General features: G+C 35.4%; 1 protein-coding gene across 2 annotated transcripts in view; it reads right to left on the bottom strand.

Annotated features, from left to right (window-relative positions):
- The window catches only part of LOC140745784 (uncharacterized), a 75,406-nt gene that overhangs the window by 5,323 nt on the left and 45,703 nt on the right, over positions 1–24,380 (bottom strand). For both annotated transcript variants that reach the window (XM_073077687.1, XM_073077688.1), the window contains 4 exons: positions 2,623–5,769; positions 1,999–2,183; positions 1,031–1,194; positions 257–460 (listed from right to left, as the gene is read on the bottom strand). In XM_073077687.1, the coding sequence (XP_072933788.1) occupies positions 257–460; positions 1,031–1,194; positions 1,999–2,183; positions 2,623–5,769 (3,700 nt within the window). The remainder of the gene's footprint in view (positions 1–256; positions 461–1,030; positions 1,195–1,998; positions 2,184–2,622; positions 5,770–24,380) is intronic.

Raw genomic sequence — 24,380 nt, 5'->3', positions numbered from 1 at the left:
CTTAATATAAATTAATTATTATTAATATTAATTAAAGAAGAGGGCGATTAATGTAATAAGATCACTAAAGTGGAAAAAATAGAAACATGTCATGAATTGATACTGCCATTACAGGGACAAGTACCTCAGCTATCACTAACTAAATCAATAACAAATTCACTTCAAATATACACAATTTTTACATTCTAAAAATCAAAACCATACCATACAACAAAATTCATACAAATCGACAACATACTTATACTAAGCATCCTACCTTGTTCCTTCAAATCATTGATTTGCGCTGTCTTGGTCTCAACTTGGTCTCCAAGTCTCGTGGCGGCTTGGAGACCGGCTTTGGACTCTTCTAACTTGGCGTTTAGTTTGCCAATCTCGAGTCTCAGGTTGTCATTATCCTGTTTGATGCTTTGCATTTGATTCCTGATTTTCTCTGTTGCGTTGTGTATATCGCGTTCTTTGTCTGAAATATATTGTTATGTAACTTGTATTACTTCTTCTTCATTAAAATTATTAGATACGGGGCCCCGAAGTCAATCTAGATCTACATAATTATTCGAATATTGGTAGAATAATCATTTAAACAAAAATTTCAAATAGCCTTCTGTGCGAAATTGTTTAGATTTGGATAGCTTTCAATTGGCGGGATTCAGAATATAAAAATAACTATATCTCTAAGTAAACGTCAAAACGGGTCAAACCATCTGCAACGTTTAACCATTCTAGATTACACAGACATGAACCTCTTCAACAAGGACACGAAGCTTATTTGGAAAAAGAATCTAATGACTAATGAGTTAGTATGACCGATATGAAATCAAGCATCACATTCAGAAACAACACTGTCACTATCATCAATTAGTTGCTCTTTCTGGACAAGAATCGTCATTTACAGCGGGAAGGGTTATTCGAGTGTTGGCCACATCTAGCCAAAATTGGATTAATAGACTTTACTTATTGACACTTTTCAAATAACTCTCAGGCATGATTTTCTTACAGCATTTTCCGTCACAATTTTTAAAATAATACATACCTAATTGAAACTGTTCCAACACCACTTGAAGGTTAGTCATAGCCGCTTCACTCCTGCTCCTGGCATCTTCAGCGTCACTCAGTCTTGTTTGAACCTCCTCGCGTTGTTTTTCTAGTAACTTTATTTGGTTACGTAATGTCTCCACTTCTTGGTTGGCTCGGATGCTGCAATTCACGAATTGTAATGTTGAAATAATTTCAAAGGTTTTGGTAAGCATCATTGATTGATTTTGATTATGATTTAATAGTATGTCTACTAGCCAGGACAGTTCTATATACAATTTGTGAACATAGCAGCGTATTATCTTGGAAGAATAGAAATTCGTTCCACATTTTGAAAATAAGAAAATAGACAAGTTAATGTTTTTCAAGCGTATGTGTCTATCTCATTCTTTGGCACGCCCTACAGCCCACGGCTTGATGCTTTTTAAGATATACGGTGTCGTTAAATTAATTTAAATTGAGGGGTAATATAGGTTATACTTATAAACAGTGTTTTTATAATCATTCTCTAGTTTCTCGTAGAAAGCTGCCTGCATATTAAGCTGCTAATTAGCACGCTGAGCAAATGAGCGTTTTTATAATCCGCGCTTTTTAACTTAACCTGTAAACCCGTTTCCTAAACATTTGGGGTTGAAGGTGGTAGAACCCTTTGTGGTTCGACTCCGGCGGCACCACCGCCACACCTATTTCTACCTAATAACAGCAGTGTTAGGCGCTGCTGTGTTCCGGTTTGAAGGGTGTGGTAAGGGAGACAGACTTTTCCGAGGCGTTCCAGCTTAGTCCTCAGGGGTAGCGGCGCATCTGTGGCTGACCTCAGGTAGGAATATCTAATCCTATCTGGGGTTGATTACAGATGTCCATGGGCGGCAGTAGCCACTTACCATCAGGTGGACTGCATGCTCGTCTGCTACTTCTATATTATAAAAAAAAAACATTTATTTTTGTTCTCCAAATACTAAAACTTACCTATTACTAGTGTACACAGTGCTAGTCTGCTTCGCTCGTTCCTCCACCTGGTGGAGCCTCACTTGACACTCACTCAGCTTCTGCTCTGACGTCATCAGCTCCTGCGTGTAGCTCTCCTCCATCTCCACCAAGTGATGACGTAATCGCTCCAGCTCCCTCGAGGAATTTTGCTCTTGCTCTGACAACTGAAGACATAATTATGTTAATTTAAAAAATAAAAGTTAATTCGGATTAGTATTTTTTTCGATTCTAGTAATTATTCTGGTAAAAGTTCACATATAATTTGTTCTTATTAAAGACATTGTTGTTAATAAATTAAATCTCTTTGGTAATTTTATATCACTAGAATTGCACTAAGATTGCTTCTTTTTTATATTACTAGAGATTTAAAACTCACTAGCTTCTTGACTAGGTTCAAATTTTTTTTTGTAAAAATATAAATTGTTGGTATCTACTCCTATTTATAAATATCTTTAAATCGTAATTGTATTACTAAATATATCTATATTTGCGTATTCTACTTAAGCTATAATAAAAACTGACTGAAAAGCTAAAGAGTTCTAAACTTATAATAATTACTTATGTAAACTTAACAATTTCAAATTTATTATTTGTAACCCTTACCTGTACATTTTCTGCTGTCAATTTCTTAACCGTCTCCAACTGTATGGTTAAACTTTTGTCCAAATCTTCACATTTCTTCGTCAAGTTCCTTATTATTTCACTGCTCTTTTGTAATTCAGCTCTTAATGTCTCTTGATCATTCATGTTTTGATTCAAAGACATAATCTTTTCATCTTTTTCTTTTAGAGCAATACTTAATTTCTCACAATTCTGACAATTACTTGATGAATTCTGAGCCGCGTCCTTTTCGGCTATTATTTTCTTGAATTCATTTGTTTGCTCCATAAGAACTTGATTCAGCCTCTGAATTTCATTGTGATATTGTATACTTTCATTGTGTTTTAAAGTTATTAAGTTAATAAGGTCATTTTTTTCTACGGTCGCGGTATCTAGCAGGTTTTTGTACTCGGCACAGGTATGTTCAAGAAAGTCTAATTTTGATTTCGCGTCTAATAATTCGGCGTCCTTAGCTGCTACATCATTCTGTAATTGGATAACAGATTTATCTATTTCTGCTTTTTCATTATGATGAGTTATGTTATTGGCAGCTGTTAGTTTATTTGTCAAGTCGGCTACCGATTGTTTCAAATCTTCTACTTCTTTGTTCTTGGTTTCGATGTTACTTTGGTATTGGGAACAAAGATTTTGCAACTCATCCGAATGGTTAGTCAGCCTCGATATCTCGATGTTTTTGGAATTCAACTCGTCATTCAGTTGATATATGTGTTTGCTTATTTCTTCTTTCTCTATATGAAGCCTATTTAATTCTTCTTGACTTTGATTTGAACTGTGACTATGACTACGTAACTGTTCAGTTACTTCCTCTAACGAGTGTTTAAGATGATCTAACTCCTTTGTCTTAATTGTTACAGCATTTTCAAGATCTGTTACATTCTGACTTAAGTTCACGATTTTTTCGTTATCTTCATTGATTGTTTTATTAAGATTATCAATCATAGTATCCTTTTCGTTCAGGTCCGCAATTAATTTCTCAAAATCTTCTTCTAATTGGGTTATCTTTGTATCTGTTGTTATAAGCTCTGCTTTTAGTCTCAGTTCCGACTCGACTAGTCTTTCATTTTCTGCTTTAAGACTAGGTATTTGACCATTTGCAATATCAAGTTGACTTATTTTCTCTTTCAATTGTTCAATAGTTTGTTGAAGTGCAGAGGTTTGTTGTGATTCTGTCGTACTGTTCTGAATAATAGATTTATTTTCATTTATTAATTCCTGCTCTCGAATTCTTAAAGCCTCTATATCCTTAGTAAGCTGATGAATTTTGTTCATAAAATCGCTCTTTTCTTTCAGACTTTGGTCCAATTTTTCGGAAATTTTATTTTTTTCAGTAACAACCTTTTCTAAATCTGTGTTAGAAGGAATTTCAGATTCAAGATGTCTCATCTTATCTTCTAGCAAAGTTTTACTCGACTCCATTTCTTGTCTACTTTTGTCTACCTCTTGTAACCGTCTTTGTAAATCTATTAATTCCTGTTCTAAAATATCCTTTGATGACCTTAACTCTTTATATGAATTTAACTTTGCTTCTAATGCGTTTTTCAAGTCGTCCACTTCTTTCGTTAACAAAACTTTATCATTTTCTAATATGTGTATGTCAATTGACAGTTGTTCATTTTTGGAATTGGCCGAACTTAGGCGTTTTTTCAAATCATCAATTTCATTTGATATTTTCTCAGACTGTTTCTTGGTAGTATTGTTTTCTAACTCTTCCACAGATTTTGTTTGCATTTTACACATTTCTAATTCATTTAACAAAGACGTATACTTCTTTCTCATGTCATTTAAGCTATCCTGTAATATTGCTTTCTCCTTATTCACTTCGATCAGTTCCTTTTCTATCCTTTGTATTTTTGATTCAAAAGTTTTATTCATCATGTTACTATCAGCTAACTCCGTTTCTAATGTAGCAAAATTATCTTCATGCGTCTCTATAATAGGTTCTAATTTAGAAGTATTTTTCAAAGCAGCAATTTCGGATATCAGGAAATCATTGTTTTTCTTCATTTCATCCAATTCCCTTTCATAGTGTTGCAAATCAGTCGTGAGAAAATCATTTTCAGTAGTTAAATCCTCAAGTTGTGTTTGCAAATGGTTGAAATCCAAAGTTTTTTCAGAAAGTTTCTGGTCCAAAGTATCAATTTCCTTTTTAAAGGAATTAAATGTTTTGAAGATACACTCAAGTTTATATAAAGCAACGTTATCAGTTGCTGAGGGCATTTCTCCAACGTAATCAACGGGTAGATCAAAGTTGACATATTTATTGTATAATTGCATTATTCGATCTGATTTCACGATTTTGTTATCATTGTTATCATGAGTATTGGATTCGCGTTCCGATAACTTATGCCTCAATTCATGAATGTCCCTCTTCAAAGTTTCGATGACTCCTTTGGCGTTGTCGTCTATATTAATTTCGTCTAAGTGTATTTGATTTGAGTTTCTCCTGTCTTTTAAGAGGTTCAATTCTTTCAATATTTCATCATATTTCGCTTTTGGCACCACGTCTGACATCTCGTTGCGTTTAGTTGCAATTTCAAAGTCATGTTCTAATTTCGTTACTTGTTCCTGTAGTTTGAAAACCTCTTCGTGTAAGTCTTGATTTTCTTCTTGGAATTTTTCTGCATTTTCTCTTAAAAGACTATGTATTCTTTCTAAATTTTGGTATTTATGCATAAGTGTGTCATAGTCTACATGTACTGATTTCATTTTCTCAATTTCTTTGTCTCTCTCGCCAATTTTTGTAAGCAGTACTTGTACCTCATTTGCATATCCATCATTTGCGCTTTTTAAGTCTTCATGTTCTTGCTTTAGCACGTCGAAATTTTTATGTAATTCATTCTTTAGTGTCAGTAACCTATCCATGGCCATTTGGTGTTGATTATCAAGATCTTCGAGGTTAGTTGTTAGGTTTTTGTTTTCTTCCCGTAGCCTATTCAGTTCCTCGTCCGCTTCTGACCTGAAGTCGACGACATCCCGGTCCCTCAGGGTGGAAAGTTCATTTTGTAATTTTTGTATTTGCATTTTATATTGATTTTCGTTGTCTTCATCAAGTGCTCGTGATGTTTGGGGTGGGGGGTCCCAGTACCAACTGGATTCTTCTTCTCGTACGCCATTTTTTCGTGAGAGTCTCTGTAAAGACAGAAATATTTTATTATAGTTATTTTCATACGAACACTTCACCAATATTTTTACATTAGAAATAAAATAAACCAGACGATTTAAAATTCCAATTATAATTCGACTATGCTTTGTACCTCTTGAATATAAAACACGTTTCCTTACCTAACAACAACCACTCATTGGAACTACTAATTGCTCTTTAACGGAAACGAATGACAAAAAAATCCAATATATTAATTTAAATGCGCGATAATTGCGAAATTGGTATCAGCCTGAAGTACAGGTTGAACACAGAACTTTACTAAAATTTATTGTTTTAATGGGTCGATAACGTCAATTATGTACTCAGTGATAACTGAAGAGGCTTGTCAACGTAACGCTACAGTGGAGCTACACTGTCGACTGTATTTAACCTGGCGATTAGAGGTATAGTAAGTACCCTTAGTATGAGTTTTTACGTTTCTACCAAAATGATTGTTTATACATTTCCAATCAGTTCTGATACAGTCCGCTAGGGGCGCTGATTGAAAATGTATGGGCAAATACGTAAACAAATACAAAACCAGTAATTTTTGTAAAAACTCATTCTAAGGGTACTGTTCTAAAGGAAATTGATGTATGTTATCTGGTGTTAGAGGTACAGTCCACGATAATATTTTCTAATAGGTTGATTAAAACTAAGAACGATATTTAACAACAAGTCAGTCAACAACAACAAGAACAACAGTCAACAGACTTAAGTAATGGAAAACAAATAAAACTTTAGTCGATGAATATTTAGCTGGTTTTGTCTGACACTAGAGTCTACCAGCCTCTGAAAGGACCTAAGATAAAATAGCCAAGAATAGCTTATAACGAGAATTGACAAGGCGACGTAACCAACAAAACAGTCCATTGCAACTCAAGTCGCGCAACAAAAAAAAAAAGGAAATGTAACAAGAATGAAAATCCCCAACGAAACCTCATTTCGAAACGTCGACACACATGATAATACACAAGTTGAAACAACTAATGCGCTCAGAACGCGACCGACTGTTCAAACACGATACGTTATCGGCCCGGTTTATGGTTCAACGGTTGACTCATAGAAACATGTGCACTTAATACGTTCGTATGTTACAAGAGACAATGTGTTTTATGTAGAGGGAATGGAAATGGAATGTGATGATAGCAAGATTAGGACAAAACACTAAATATTAGAATGATCGGATCAGATCAATAGAAAATTCCAAATCTTCGAGTCTGAGGTACAGGGCTAAACATTCGATTTTTAACAAGATTTGATGGAAATGAAATCAATATGGCATATATGAAAACAGGCTCGCTAACAAACTAACAGGTACATATAATTCTTGCTTCCGCTGAGATGGAACCATCTCTATCAATTCCAATTTCATAACAAAATTACATCGTTGCCGAGTTCTGCTTTTTATATTCTACTTTCAGTAGAACTCCAGCTTATTTGTGATCATTTACTGATCTGGTGTGACCCTCAAACCTCACTTTAAAAGATACAATTTCCAAGCGATAGAGTTTAGCTTTCAGAGGAACTCATACATCCTAAAATCATCAAAATCCATCAAATACAATCACAGTTTAATCAGATAGTTTTATGCTAACAAAAGTTACCATCAGGCACTATCATCAGGAAGAAGAAATTAAAACGAAGACTGCGAATGCTAAAGTAAAAATGTGATGATATTACAAACAAAATCAATCAGCATAATAACTGACGATGATAATAAATTACAAAACAGAAAAACAGGATTTTCCTTAGTCGATTATGCAGCAATGAATAATGAAATAGATTTTCAATGGCAATCGTAAATTTGTATGGAAATCAGATAAGTATGACTTTTTGACGTTACAATTTTTAGAAACCATCATAAGCTAGTTACAAAATGACAATTACATTTTTTATATAATATAGGAGTAGCAGAAGAGCATGCAGTCCACCTGATGGTAAGTGGCTACTGCCGCCCATGGACATCTGTAATCAACCCCATATAGAATTAGATAATGCTACCTGAGGTTGGTCACAAATGCGCCGTTGACCCTAAGTAAGACTAAGCTGGAAAGCCTCGGAAAAGTATGTCTCCCTTACCACACCCTTAAAACCAGAATACATCAGCGCTTAACTCTACTGTTACGAGGCAGAAATAGCTGCGGCGGTGATGCAGCCGGAGTCGAACCACACAGTGTTCTACCACCTTCAACAATTTAAATAGATTTTCAAAGAGGTGAAGCAGAGGCGATTATACGAAACTACATTCATATTTCATTGTGAGTAAAATAACACACCTACATAATGCATTTGGTTTCAAGGATGGTGTTAAGATCCTCTTGCAATATAATTATCTTTTTTCTAATCTATACACAGATGCGTTGCTACCGCTAAGGAATATATATATTCGATCGCTTTGTATAAGTGTCTTTATTACCGCATCCTTCAAACCAGAACACGGCAGCATTTAACATTGCTGTCATAAGGTACATATAAATGCAGCGGTGGTGCCTCCGAAGACGAACCGTGTAAGATTCTACAACCTCTCATCATTATTCAAAAGAGAAAAAATATTATATTTGTCACATAGGTATGTGGATAGGTGTCCACATACTTTATTCACTCGTATTTAATCTTTTTAATCTATAAACTTATTATCACAAGTATTCAACTTCCTGCAATATTACATAATAAATACATAGCCTCACGGTGTTCGCACGTATTTGCTATCATTTGCAAATTGTTCGTCGTTGAGTCAGCGTAAAAAATTATAATTCATAGTAATAATATACAGAAAACTGTGATACTTGAGTTGCTGGTTGCTTTATTTTATTTATAATAATAGTGAACACTTCGCTGTTATGATTCTTGTTGCTAGGGTGTCATATGATACTTTGTTAAAGTTTTATTAAAAGTAGAAAACGAGAATGCAGTAGGTACAGTCCGCAACAACTGCTCGAAATAGTTGTGGCGGTGGTACCTCCCCGGTTCAACCATAATGATCCTACAACACACTTATGTTTAACTTTAAACCCTACATAATCATAGAGTCATAGCTGAGATCGGCCACAGATGCGTTAAGACCGAGGACTAAGTTGGAACACAGACTACTAAGTTGTAAGACAGAGGCTTACACACCCTTCAAACCAGAACACAGCAGCGCTTACCACGTGTTTCATTTTTTTAATTAAAATAATATTCATGATGATAATATTATTGATGATTTAAACGATTTTTTGTGAAAATAAATATGTGAGCTGGTGAAGTCCTGCTGTGCCCGTGGTGAACTGCAAAAACACGACTAATTAAATACTATGTGTTTGAAATTAAGAACTGATGTTGTATCTTGTGTTAGTGTGGGTGAATGCTAAATAAAGAAATAAGTCAAAAATATTTGTGACATCTACCGTCATACAATTATTCGTTCTCCAACCTAAAACTTTATGCATAACATTTTTTTAACTTTTTTATTTTTTAACGCACTTCCTTTAACAATTACTTCATAAGATAACACGGTTAGTAACTAAGCGTTAAGTTAATTTGCGTATCGTATTTACTACCAAGTTTATAATCTATTCATTATACACTCGGTAATTAGAATAGTAATTGCGGATAGTTTTCGATTAAGCCTTGGCTGCTAAATGACTTGTACGATAGTATTTTTTCAAAACTAGTAGTACTGCGTGGTTTCAATCGCATTTAACTAGTAATTATTAATAATTAAATAATTATTACTATTTTTTTATAATATAGGAGTAGCAGACGAGCATACAGTCCACCTGATGGTAATTGGCTACTGCCGCTCATGGACATCTGTAATCAACCCCAGATAGGATTAGATATTCCTACCTGAGGTCGGCCACAGATGCGCCGCTACCCCTGAGGTCTAAGCTGGAACGCCTCCGAAAAGTCTGTCTCCCTTACCACACCCTTCAAACCTGAACACAGCAGCGCCTAACACTGCTGTTATTAGGTAGAAATAGGTGTGGCGGTGGTGCCGCCGGAGTGGAACCACAAAGGGTTCTATCACCTTCAAATAAATAATTATTACTAGTAATTATTATAATTAAAATAGAAAAGCAGACGGCTTAACAAATTTGCTGAAAAGGGAAGTCATATAACCTGTGTTACTCCCACAATTAAGACGTATTCAATGACACCTCATATGTTAAAAGCAGTTAAGCTGCAAGTTTGGACTGCAGGGCATACAAAAGAATAAGACATACATAGCTCGAATAACTTTACCCTCTGCAGTCGGGGAATACAAAGTGTCCATAACACTATTCCCACTCTTCCACTTTGCCTAAAACGGAACCCAATTACTAATCCTTCGCTGTCTGTCCGTTTGTCACAGAGTTTTATATCTAAAACCGTAGACCCTTGAAATTTTTACTGAGTATGTATAGTAGTCCGCTATTACATATATTACAAGTATTACAACACATACTAAAAACTTGGCAAAATTAATTTCAAATATTTCTAAAGCTGTCACTGATTCAGCATTCAAAAACCAATCGCTCAATAACATTTACATATACTTAGATTTTTTAGATTTTTAACCGACTTCAAAAAAGGAGGAGGTTTCTCAATTCGACCGTATATTCGTTCGGATAACTTCGTCCTTTATGATGCATGCGTCGATTTTGATGCATTTTTTTGTTGGAAAAAAGATATTTCAATATGTTTCCACATATTTCCACATATTTCTGACGTCGGCGCTTATATTGGCGCTGTTTACTGCGTTATCCAACGAAATATATTGAGCGCCGACTTCAGAACTATGTACTTAAACAATATTTGTTTCAATTATTTTTTACTTTGTAGTGACTTAGAAGTCAGTTGTATTGAAGGTGGTAGAACCCTTTGTGGTTCGACTCCGGCGGCACCACCGCTACACCTATTCCTACCTAATAACAGCATTGTTTGGCGCTGCTGTGTTCCGGTTTAAAGGGTGTGGGTAAGGGAGACAGACTTTTCTGAGGCGTTCCAGCTTAGTCCTCAGGGTAGCGGCGCCTCTGTGACCGACCTCAGGTAGAAATATCTAATCTTATCTGGGGTTGATTACAGATGTCCATGGGCGGTAGTAGCCACTTACCATCAGGTGGACTGAATGCTCGTCTGCTACTCCAATATTATAAAAAAAAAGTTGAAATTTTGTATTTAAAAAGAAATTACTGCAATTTTCAGTTAAATGTCTACAACAAAGTTAAAATCTACATTATAACATACAGATTTAACTAGACGGTGACCGGCGGCCGTGGCGGACCGTCTGTTTGTTCTAGCGCGGGATTTAGATAAGAACACCCTTATCGGCCGTTATCGTGGGTATTACAGGATCGGGGTAGATGTGTTAGTTATAGTTGTATTAAACATTATTATTTACTTTAAAATGGGGACTCAAAAAAATATTTCGAAAATATATGGAATGGGCGTTCTCGAAGCTCAGGTCTATTGGACCATAATAGATAGATACCTACTTGGAATCTTTAGTGTGTATTGATTTGACTGCTATAAACAAAAATACCAAAAATAAAAGGAGGTTCCATTTATAAAAAAAAAGAAAATTCTTATGAAAACGATAATTTTCGTTATAACTATTGAAATTCAATACGAATGCATCATAGCAAAACTATCAAATACTAAACATGAAAAAAAAGCTATGGTACTGAACCCTCGTGTGCGAGTTCAACTTATATGATCTATCGGTTTTTTTTTCGTAAATTTTATGTTATAAATAATACTACAGTTTTACTTTTACAACATTTTAGAAAAAACCAAGAACATCCAATCTATATCTATTTTTTAATATATTCTTACTGCAAAGCATTACTAAATTTTAACTAGTGTTTGCCCGCGGCTTCGCCCACGATTAAAAGAAAATAATATGATAATCTAAAATACATAAAACTGAAAATTCGTACCTTCATTGCTTTGAATGAAAGTGCCGCCATCTGGCGAAAATTGGTCGTACCAACTCTGAAACCTTCGTGGGCTCATGGACAACTACTTTGCTAAAAATCATCACTTGATCAAATGCATAGTTTACGATTAAATCCTTACTAATATCGATTAAAATAATCGACTTGTTGGTCCAAAAGATCGACTCTCCGATTAATCGATTTTAGATCGCCATCCCTAGTTCCCGTGCGATTTCCGGGATAAAAACTTCATTAAAATCGGTTCAGTGGTTTAGGCGTGAAGGAGAGATACAGACAGTCAGGCAGAGTTATTTTCGGATTTATAATATTAGTAAGGATAGTAAAGACTAGTAAGGATTATTAACAGTCGATTAAAAGAAAATTAAACTTATTAATCTAATAGATTTCAAACATTTTGAAACGTCGTAAAAATCAGCTTTAGTGTTTTTTTTAATTAATGATTTTTTTAATTCTTTTTAAACCTACTAATTAAACATTAACAAATAATGAGAAACGCCAAGTTATTTCTTTTCCGGTATAACCAAGCAATAACCCCGGCATCTCGAATCGCTGTGCGTTTATAACTTGTTTATGGTCCATTGTTGATTCGCGGAGTTATGGCCGGTGTCGCTACATTAGTAGGGATTCCCTTAGAAATGGTATGAGTTTTTGGAATTTTCTTAATGCTGTATTCACACGCTTGACACTTGTCGCAAACACGATATCTCTATAAACGGTTAACAGTGTGGACGCGTACACAAACCTAGTCAAACAGTCTCCCCACATATATCAATTTGTAACAGTTTGTGGAGGTTTGGCAATCGTGCGGACGCGAACAAGGACTAGAATATTTTTATATATGGGAACGTGAAGGTAGTAGAGTATTTGTTATTCTACTTTGGAGGCACTACCGCTTCATTATGTGCCTTTTATAAATGCTGAGCGATGTAATGTTCTAGTATGAAGGGTTTATAACAATAGTAGCAAATGAGAATTTATTCTATCTGATAGTCATATTTAATTGAAAAATCGTTATTAGTAAGGAGCTTCTGCTACCCATCGGCATCTATAACAACCCCAATTACGATTGAAGTCCTACCGATGGTCGGTCACAAATGTCTTGCCTATCCTTACAGATATTTTTGGAATATCTATCTATCTATCTGTAACTTTACCTTCCTTCCACCTTTAAACCAGAACACAGCATAGTTCAATCTGTCATTAGGCAGCAACAAAACAAAGTTTATCGACATATCGACAAGTTTATCGACTTATCGAATCACTAGCGTGCGGGGACGTGCGCACACAATGGTTCGTAAAACATCGCCTAGGGCTCGAATCTACGCACTATTATTAACAGTGTTTCTAGGAAGCTTTACGGTAATCTAGTTTTATTTTACTATACGATTGTGTGTTATATAATTCGATTCAATAAATGTTGTTATTTGAAATGACGGGTATGCTGTTTGCCTCTCGCTTGGTCTTCATAATGTGTGAGTGAGAGGTATATACTAGCTGTAATTTTGATTTTTTTGTAGAATCAAATTATAAATATGACTTTTTTGACATGATATATTTTTTTATGTTAGACAGGGCCCTCTGCCATTAGGGGTAAATATCCGTAAGAACGCAATAAATTTGGTCGAGATCAAAGATTGTAGTCTTTTAATTAGCCATATTTATATTTATATGTCATTATTTTAATGTGATATAGTCCGTCAAACCACTAGTCCGCTCTGAAGTTGTTGCGAGCAGGTGTAGTTATACAACTTGGTATGGCGACGCGATTCATTTCTATATTCAGAGCGAACTAGCAGTTTTACGCGGACTATAACTTAGCTGCCAAAATCATAAAAAAAATCATTAGTATTTTTTCAAGATGGCCGTTTCCCGCGCTTTTACAATCTGTTACCATAGATTAGTAAAGATACTTCGCCGCCTTAAAATTGAATGAAGCCACAAACGGCTTATTAGTAAGTTCTTTTTTTGAATTCTTGACAAATAAAAACATTTTTAGAGAAAAATTACGAATAAATAACTAATACTGCGTAATTTACATAATAAATAAATAATTATTTCAAATATTTTATGGGGCATTTTAGCACGGAGACGTGGCAAAACTTTTTTATGCAACTATTTCAATTCTCAAAACTGGGTACATTTTCTTGTTAGGAGTGAGTAATCCTTACTTATCTATGTTTTAATGTGGTATAGTCCGCGCCAAACTGCTAGTCCGCTCTGAACTTGTTGCGATCAGGTATATTCAGAGCGGACTAGCAGTTTTACGCGGACTATAACTTAGCTGCCAATCTCATAAAAAATATCATTTGTATTTTTTCAATATGGCCTTTTCCCGCGCTTTTACAATCGTTACTAACAAGTAGGCCTGAGGAACACAACTTTCTCATTTTAGGCAAAAGCGGCAAAACGATTGCATCGTAACAACTCAGTTTAAACCGACAATAGGAGTTACGTAATTCCCTACTTTTAACTTAACATTGTCATTTGACGTTCAAATCGGCGGGAACGCGGTCAAGGCGCGCGAGGAGCTTTGTTTTATAATCTGTGACAATTTATACTGCCCGTTCATTATCTGTGCCTCTAATTATAATAAAATATGATGTATTGATCATCAAGTAATAAATTTGTATGGGAATTTGATAAACTTATACAATAATGGTGTAGCATCTTTTTGTCGTGAGAAACTGCTAACATTTTGTCAACAGAACGAAAATAAAATATCAGAATCAATATGGAATATAACTTAAAATGTTGGTGTAGTAAGGAAGACACACTTTTCCAAGGTATTCTAGCTTACCCCTCAGAGATAGCGGCGCATCTGTGGCCGACCTCAGGAATTTTATCTGGGGTTGATTACAGACGTCTAAGGGCGGCAGTATTCACTTTCCCTAAGGTGGGCTACATGATCAACTGCTACTCCTATATTATAAAAAAGTCGCTCTTCGCTCAATACTTTGTTGAAACGGCGCTTGCATTATCTGTGTTCTCACAATGCTTTCAATATCTGTCACATTGACATGATATTTAGCGCTTATTGCGGCAAAAATGTCCTCATCGTAACATAAATACAGAAAGTATTCAACTATTTTATAAATAAACGCATAAAAAGGTAGACTCACCTCTTCAAATTCCGCTAAGGTGGTAGAAAAAACAGAATTCAACACCAAAAAACGGATGACAATGGATATCATACTTATGTTTTAGTAGAACATTTTGAGTATCATCAAATACACCATAAAAAATAAGCACCACAGATTCGAAAGTAATTTCCAGGAATTATAGATTTAAAAGTTCAATCTTGTCTATGGTATAACAAATACTTTCAATACTCTTGGACGTTTTAGCAGTAAATGGAGCATAACACTACTTTTTTTGTTTATCTGTCGCACAAAGAACGTGATATTGATTTTAACACAAGTCGGTTCATTGAAAGTTCTTTTTTTAAATATTGACTTAAATAAAAATAAAATTGTGGTGGAATGTGACGTAAAAAAGGTATTATTTAGGCTGTATAGACTTTTCCAAACTCGCTAAGTAGGTAATATTTTGTTAGCTTATAAAAGACAAAACGTCTGTACAGACTTATTTTGGAATCGACTGAAGCATTTTTAATATGATGTTCTCATAACTAGAAACTATTTACCTGGAAACTATCTATAGGTAGTAAAATTAAATATTCAGTACAGAACTCTACATAATATAACAAAAATACTGAGTTTATTGTAATCTATTACAATATGTTCCGATTGTTGAAATGCATTAAATGGATACGCTATTGCACAAGATATGTTATTATTACGGTCTGCGTATTCTATAATTTATGTCGAAATTGTAAATATACTAGTATTTGATTTGACAAGCATTTTGATTTTAATGATTTTACTATTTTTTTGCAATTATTAAATAAAACTTTAAAAATTTATCGTATAATTTACTTTGTTCCTGTAATAATTATTTTTCTTTAATACGGCTGATTTTGGTATTAATTTACGCGACAACACGAAAATCAAAACGATGACGCATTTAAAAATAACAAGAATTAAAACGCGGGAAACGTTTCTGATACTTTTTAAAACAGCTGTTAGGCAAAGGATTTATGAACACTCAGCCATTAGTATTCTAATTCACACTCACTACTCAAACTTTTTTTAGAACCAATGTTAAGGCAAAGGTGTTAAAGTTACACAGCCAATTTATCGACATGTAAAGGCAGCTATGCACTGCGAACTACATGTATGGTAGTGCAGGCTGTAAGTGTACTATTATAGTTTTCTAAACACGAACGTATCAATATGGTTGTTATGGCTGCGTTCAAATGTGACCAAATAATTTTGTTATGGAACCATTATTAAATTGTTTATATAGATGACAAGATAATTTATAAACTTTATTTTGTTTAAATTATTTCGTAAAAGTACCTTTATGTTTTGTAATAATATGTCATACTTTAAATTACTATTTTTAAGTAAGTTCAAGTATAAATATGAAATTACATAGACACGTACCTACTTTACATTTCGTAAAATTGAAAGCAGTGTTTTAAGATTCTGAGTTTAGCTCCAATCGGTAATAATAAACATTGCGTTAGTAATATCAAATTTCTACAAGTAACGCACAACTGTATTATAAAATTATCTTTAATCAACGATCAAATAAATTAACATTTCTTATTAACTTTTATTTAAATGTTAAAATAATGTAACTATACACATTCATAGACAAGCGCTCTGTACCATAGAGATACCGGAAGGCCCGCTAAGGTCATAGACAAGCACGTATCACTGTAATATCATCTGCAATTCGAACGATTATCGTTCGGAATCAATTTCACATAGCGAGTGTCCTTGCAACGCCACCAGCGTAACGGCTCGCGTGTTTTACTAACAACAAACTAAAACCAACTTTATTATTACGACATAAAACTTAAATATGAACGACGAATGAATGCATACGTTTGAAACGTGATAACCAATATTCGTCCGTATCTGTTGCTGATAGAGTTGTGTTTAGTGAGTTATTGGCGGAACAACAGACCGTAAACATCGCCCATTGTACCTTAAACTAAGGCTGTTCACGCACGATGCTACTGTAGAAACTTATTTACTATTTGTCAATAAGTCAATATCGGGTTTTAATTTTAATGTTATTTGTCTCCTGTCAGATGTACCATAGGCTTGTGTTCGTTACTGTTCACAAGGGAATTCAGCAGAAATATCAAATTTATTCGTTGTTGTTGTATGTTTCGAGATATATAAGAATGACACGAAATTACTTATCGGGAAATCGGAAAATTCGAGTTTTAATGACCTTCTATTTGCGGCTCTATGTAACATATAAAAATATAATCAATTAGTATAAACTTAACTACAGTTTTTGCATAAGTAATATTAGTTTAACATAACTTTAACAGACGAGCAAATCAAGTTAAATGAGCGATTATTCTATGAAAATCGATCTATTTCGGTGACTAAGCTACTATGTACCTCATTTAAAAATACGTCAATAAGTTGCATATCTTGACTAAATCTTGCAGCAACACATTGCCTAGTTGCAACGTGTGGACTACCCTAATGATAATAAAGGTCGTTCTTGTACCGAAGATTTTCTCATTGCTTCAAACGCTAAAAACCTCTAATGATATGTTCGAGTAGTGCTCACTGTTAAAACGTCGTAACCGCCACCACCTTCACGGAATAACCGCATCTAAGCTTATAGTTACAATGGTGGTATTGGGATGAAGGGTGTGTGTTGGTTAGGTTAGAGTTTATGTTGAAGTGAGTCCATTCAAAGCGACAATGTCACTCGGCTGCAGGTTATGCATATTATTGTCAGCCATTATTCTACGTCATAACTATGAAAGGAGTTTTTGTATTTTAAATTTTCTCTCTTAATCTTAGTGTTCGAGGATAGTCGAAATCGTTTTAATGTGTGCGTAACATACATGATGAAGTACACATTTGTTACCGTATATTAAATACTAGCAGAACCCGCGGCTTCGCCCGCGTAAAAAAAAAAGATATAACAGACAAATACTCGTAACTGTAATCGTAAATTTGTACCTTTAACAATTTTAACGATAAAATAGCAATAATATTTAATTAATAAAAGCTTTTTTTCTTCACTGTGTAACTAAATTGGTCAAGCTTTCTTCAGAAACATACGCTAAAATTCTAATTAGTGGACTGTAATGAAACTTTCTTTAAAATATAAGTTTCATGTAGGATACAATAATTATTATTTACTCTATTCCATAGGAACCGTCCATGTTATATGCGGCCTTACATACAGTGGTTCTTTCCAGGGTAGCTGGCTGGGCGGTTAGAGCTCCCATTCTTGCTGCCCGCAACTCCCGAAGTCCCCCTTTAGTCTCGTACGACAGGCAGGGGATACTGTAGCCCTGTTCTAGCCCAAAAATTTTAATCCAAGGTCTATGTGTCTATCACATAACCATCACTAATCCACGCATAACCACAACCATACCCCACGGCAGGACAAAATGTTGGCACGCAGTGTGTCCAAAGTAGTTGCGATGTACCTAATCAGTATACCAAAATTACGCATTATCATATATGAAATTTGCACCCGTCCACGTTGTCGTGTATTTGTCTGAATAGACGTTATCTGAAATTTTACGTTTCTAACTTCGAACCTAAAAGATTCCCGTATATATACATATAACACTTCTTTTACCTCCTTAGTAGAATTTCAAAAACATTCCTATGTACATATGTATCAATAAATACTTTATCATCAAATTTCTGAAAGCTAATTCAACACCTGCGGTCGGCAAGCCGACACCCACGGGTGGTGTATGGCCCGCGACTTTTCCTTGTGGCCCGCGGGTCTGCGCGTTACTAATAATTTACCAAGTGCAAGTCCAACCCGCACCTTGAGCATTCCGTACAACTAAAATTTTTATTTACACATTTTGTGAAAATTTCAACTGTCTACCTCTAACGGTTTAAAAGTTAGTTGGAAAAATATCGAATAGCAGTTTGTTTTATGGGGACCCCTTTTTGTTTTCAACTTTTTTATTTTTAGTATTTCTTGTTATAGCGGCCACCGTTATGCATCCTCTGTAAGAATTTCAAATGTCTATCTATTACGGTTCCAGAGATAGAGCCCTGTGACACACGGACAGACGGACAGACAGTGAAGTCTTAGTAATAGAGTTCCGTTTTTATCCTTTATGTACGGAACCCTAAAAAACCGTCGATGTGCACTTCAACACGCGTAATACATTCCCATGTTAAAAATATATGTTACGATGGCCCGTGGAATTTCACCCTACACTAAACCTCTCTGCACTCTGTTCTTTTTCCAGACACGCCAAAGGAAGTAACTTCAACAACGGTTTTTAAAGAATCTTCCTTTACTTATAGGTTTCTAAAGGTGGTAGAACCCTTTGTGGTTCGACTCCGGCGGCACCACCGCCACACCTATTTCTACCTAATAACAGCAGTGTTAGGCGCTGCTGTGTTCCGTTTTTATGGGTGTGGTAAGGGAGACAGACTTTTCCGAGGCGTTCCAACTTAGTCCTCAGGTAGCGGCGCATCTGTGGCTGACCTCAGGTAGGAATATCTAATCCTATCTGGGGTTGATTACAGATGTCCATGGGCGGCAGTAGCCACTTACCATCAGGTGGACTGCATGCTCGTCTTCTACTTCTATAGTATAAAAAAAAATAGTACCCTAATGGTGGTTGATTGTTGAGTTGCTAAAATGCTGAAACAGATGTGTAAACAGAAAGGCATAATGCATACACCCTTCTATAGCAGTCTTAAGGGTTGATCTAAAAATCTAAAAAAAACCGTGTCTCAGATGCTTCATTGATTGAATTGATAATTTTTCATAGTGGTCGCTCTCGAATTAACGGATTTTGAAATAAAATTCCAACCCCCATTTAACGACCTTAAGGGATGATTTTCCAAAAATAATGGTATAGGTGTTTAATTATTTTCTATCGAAAACCCAAATACCGATTTTTATACAGTTTACATTAAAACTGGAGGACTTTCATACAAACTTACAACCCCTATTTTACCCTCTTGAGGGTAGATTTTCCATAAATGGTGTTAAAAAGTTCTATTATTTCTAACAGGAAAGCCAAATGCAAGTTTTTATAGTCCTTGCTTCCGAATTAACGGAGTTTGGAATAAAATTCCAACCCCCAATTAACGACCTTAAGGGATGATTTTCCAAAAAAAAATGAAATAAGTGTTTAATTATTTTCTATCGAAAACCTAAATACCGATTTTTATACAGTTTACTTCAAAACTGGTGGACTTTCATACAAACTTACAACCCCTATTTTACCCTCTTGAGGATAGATTTTCCATAAATGGTGTTAAAAAAGTTCTATTATTTCCAACAGGAAAGCCAAATGCAAGTTTTTATAGTCCTTGCTTCCGAATTAACGGAGTTTGAAATAAAATTCCAACCCCCATTTAACGAACTTAAGGGATGATTTTCCAAAAACAATGAAATAGATGATTAATTATTTTCTATCGAAACCCAGATACCGATTTTTATACAGTTTACATCAAAACTGGGGGACTCTCATACAAACTTACAACCCTTATTTAACCCAAATAAGGGTTCATTTTCTAAACGGTAGAATTATAGTTCCACTGTATCTAACCAGTGAGCCAATGGCTAACTTACATAGTGCTGGCTTTCAAATTGGCAAATTTTAAAATAAGCTGTTAACCCTTATTTTACCAACTTAAGGGTTGATTTTCCAAAAATGGTGAAATAGGTATTTAATTATTTTTAATCGAAAACCTAAATACCGATTTTGATAGCGTTTACATCAAAACTGGGGGAATTCTACACAAACTTACAACCCTTATTTAACCCACATAGGGGTTGATTTTCCATAAACGGTAGAACTAAAGTTATTTTATATCTAACCAGCAAAGCAATGGCTAACTTTCATAGTGCTGGCTTCCAAAATGGCAAAATTTAAAATAACCTGTCAACCCCTATTTAACCACCTTTAGGGTTGATTTTGGAAAAACCCTTAGATTAGATTTTTATTACTTTAAATCAGAAAGCTAAATACCAATTTTCATCTAGTTTGCTTTAAAACTGACGGACTTTCATATTAACTTCCAACCCCCATTTAACCCCCTTAACGGTGGAATATCAAAAAATCCGTTCTTAGCTGACCTCTACTCGGTGAAAAGAATATTCCTACCAAATTTCAAGTCTTTAGCTCTAATGGTTCCAGAGATATCGTGATGAGTGACTATATACGTGGAAATCTCTTATATATATATAGATATTGTTATATTACAGAAGTTACAAGCGAGAATGACACGTTTGGACATCTGTAATCAACCCCAGATAGCATAAGTCTCAACTGAGGTCGCCCATAGATACGTTACTACAACCTTCAAACCGGAACACAGCAGCGCCTAACACTGCTGTTATTAGGTAGAAATAGGTGTACCGTGTCTCTGGAGTCGCATCACAAAGGGTTTCATCACCTTCACACAAGATGTAGCGTTGGCGCCGTTACAAGCCACCCACGAAGGATTCTACTGCGAGTTTCTACCCATTACTTTACACTCATTCCCCAATCCTTAATCTCCCAAAACAAGCTTTAATACGATAACCACCCCACACACCCCACGACACCGACACGACACGTCGCACCGTCGTCGTGTCGCGTGCACTACACCAATGCACCGCACCACCAACTCGGTCATGGTGATGAGGTACATGGCGGTTACGACCTTGTATGCACGCGAGGTTCGATGGTAATTTCTATAGGAAAATTGTTTTGCGAATGCATTGTTGATGGTGCATCCTATGCTCCATAATGATGATAGAATCCTGTGTGGTTCGATTTCGGCGGCACAACTATCACATCTATTTCAACTTAAGATCAGCAGTGTTAGGCGCTATATATGGTTTGAAGGGGGTTTCAAGGTGGTAGAACCCTTTGTGGTTCGACTCCGGCGGCACCACCGCTACACTTATTTCTTCCTCATAACAGGAGTGTTAAGCGCTGCTGTTTTCTGGTTTGAAGGGTGTGGTAAGGGAGACATACTTTTCCAAGGCGTTCCAGCTTAGTCCTCAGGGGTAGTGGCGCATCTGTGGCAGACGTTCATACGAGGCAGGTACCTCTTACCAGCAATCTACCTGCATGCTCGTTTGTTACTTCATCTAATAAAAAATACATTTTACATCTGTAGGTATCAAGTTCACAAGGAATAAAACAAAAAAATCTTTAAAAAATACAGCTGAATTTAGACCCTCCTCCTTTTTCAGGTTCGTTAAGAAGTTAAGTATGTTGCGTTTGTTTTGTACGAGTGAATATTTTAAAATAAGTAATTACGGGGAACCTTTGCCATCAAACTGCTTCACAAATGCTTCAAGTTAGTACGGCCGCGTTCACACGCGGGACAGATAAGTCACGTCGGCGTATGTTATGCTTAGAGGTTGTTGGCTTACGCACGTTATTAATAAACAATCTATCCAATGTTTTGCCTACAAGAGATGGACATTTGTCAATTTCTTTACTTACACCATATACCTATAAGTATAGATATCTCACCGCCTTGTAATTGAAGGAAGTCATTAAATAGCTTAAATGGCTGACAATGCGTCAGCCATTGGCCAATGGCTGTCATGGTGTAATTTACACGGGACAATGCCGACATGTGCAGTTAAGTGGTGCAAAAACACTAAATCAAAGGGAAAAGTAGAAATTTCGTTTCATTCGTAAATGTTCCTAAAACTACATTTTTCAATATTTTTCAAACACGAAAATAGATGATACCTTACGAGTAGTCAGCAGGTAAAGCGGCGCATCTGTAGCATCACGTGGATCTCACGTTAGGATCTAATCATATCTAAAGTTGATCCCATATGTCTATGGGCGGCCATGCTAGTCTGCTACTCCTTTATTATAAAAACAAAAAATAAGCGTAAGCCAAGTAACTGAAAGCAACGTAAGCCACGTAGACCGCACCGCTTATATCCCCATTCCAGCAGATTCAGTTAGATCACTGTGCGCGAAGGTTTACGCGTAATAATTGTCAATAAAGTTAGCTTGTTAGCGCCCGGCAACTGGCACAAGGCTGCAATCCGCGTGACCCCTGCGTGTGAACGAATGACACCGTTGCTGACCCTCTGGAGTCACCCATTTTCGAAAAAACTGCTTGAGTTTATAGGTATTGAGTATAGCCCTTGGTTTGACAAGGTATGGACCTGGGGCAAAATCCACGAAGAATGTGAATGAAAGAAATATACGTTTTTGTATGATATAGGAGTAGCTAATAAGTATGCAGTCCATTTGATGGTAAGTGGCTACCGCGGTAAGTATCAACCCCAGATAAGATTGAAAACCTACCTGAGGTTGGCCGCATATGCGTTGCTACCCCCGAGGACTAAGTTGTAACGCTTCGGACAAGCATGTCCTTACCACACCCTTCAAACCAGAACACAGCAGCGCTTAACTAGAAACTATCTATTAATCTGTGGCTTAACACTGGTGTTATGAGACAGAAATCGGTGTGGCGGTGGAGCCGGCGGAGTCGAACCACAGAGGGTTCCTACCTTGTAATCGTAGATGTCAACCATACCACATAAATTAAATTAAATAATTAAATTAAATAAACCGGTTATGTTATTTTACATGTATACAAATTCGTTATTCTATAAAACTTGTAAAAATAATTATATTTAAATTAGATAAAAAATATGAATACTAATATTGATAAAATCTACTAAAGCACCTGCCGGTTAGCTAGTTAGGCAAAAAGGTTATATTAACCCTAACCACACGTTGGGTTTCACATCTGACTTATTCCATTAAGTAAAGTGTCAAATTTTAAAAATAATTGCCTAGGTGAACGGAGCTTTATTAAAACCTATCCATAATCGAAAAAAATGACGAAATAATAATGTAAGGGAGCAATAAAAAGTGTGATATCTTCATGTGTTGTCTATGCTTTTTTCAAGATGGCGGACTTATTGACGGAAGATTTATTTTTCGATATTGAATTTAATTTTGAACAACTTTGTCCTTAATAAGTTGACGCTAGAATAAGCTCTCAGAATATATAAACCTGCATACAATATTGACTTGACATCCATATACTTACAATTAAATTACTGTAAAAATCATAGATAAGTAAAGATTACTCACCCCTAACAAGAAAATGTACCCAGTTTAGAGAATTGAAATAGTTGCGTAAAAAAAGTTTTGCCACGTCTCCGTGCTAAAATGCCCCCAAAATATTTCAAATAATTATTTATTTATTATGTAAATTAAGCAGTATTAGTTATTTATTCCTAAATTTTCTCTAAAAATGTTTTTATTTGTCAGAATTCAAAAAAAGAACTTACTAATAAGCCGTTTGTGGCTTCATTCAATTTCAAGGCGGCGAAGTATCTTTACTAATCGATGGTAAAAATAAATAAATAAATTTAGCCATACATTCTTTATTTGACATTTTAGTTGAAATTGTTTTAGCGCCATCTCTTATTAAAATTACAAAAGTGTATATCTAATCCTATCTGGGGCTGATTACAGATGTCCATGGGCGGCAGTAGCCACTTACCGTCAGGTGGAATGTATGCTCGTCTGCTACACCTATATTGTAAAAAAAAAAAAATTAACAAAAAAATAAAACCGACTTCTATGTCACTACAAAGTAAAAAAT

This window comes from Epargyreus clarus, unplaced genomic scaffold, assembly GCF_041222505.1.
Source record: "Epargyreus clarus isolate Ecla_fem2 unplaced genomic scaffold, WU_Ecla_fem_2.2 ptg000011l, whole genome shotgun sequence".
NCBI lineage: Eukaryota > Metazoa > Arthropoda > Insecta > Lepidoptera > Hesperiidae > Epargyreus > Epargyreus clarus.
The sequence above is the reverse complement of the archived record's forward strand: the minus strand, read 5'-3'. Positions and strand labels throughout refer to the sequence as shown.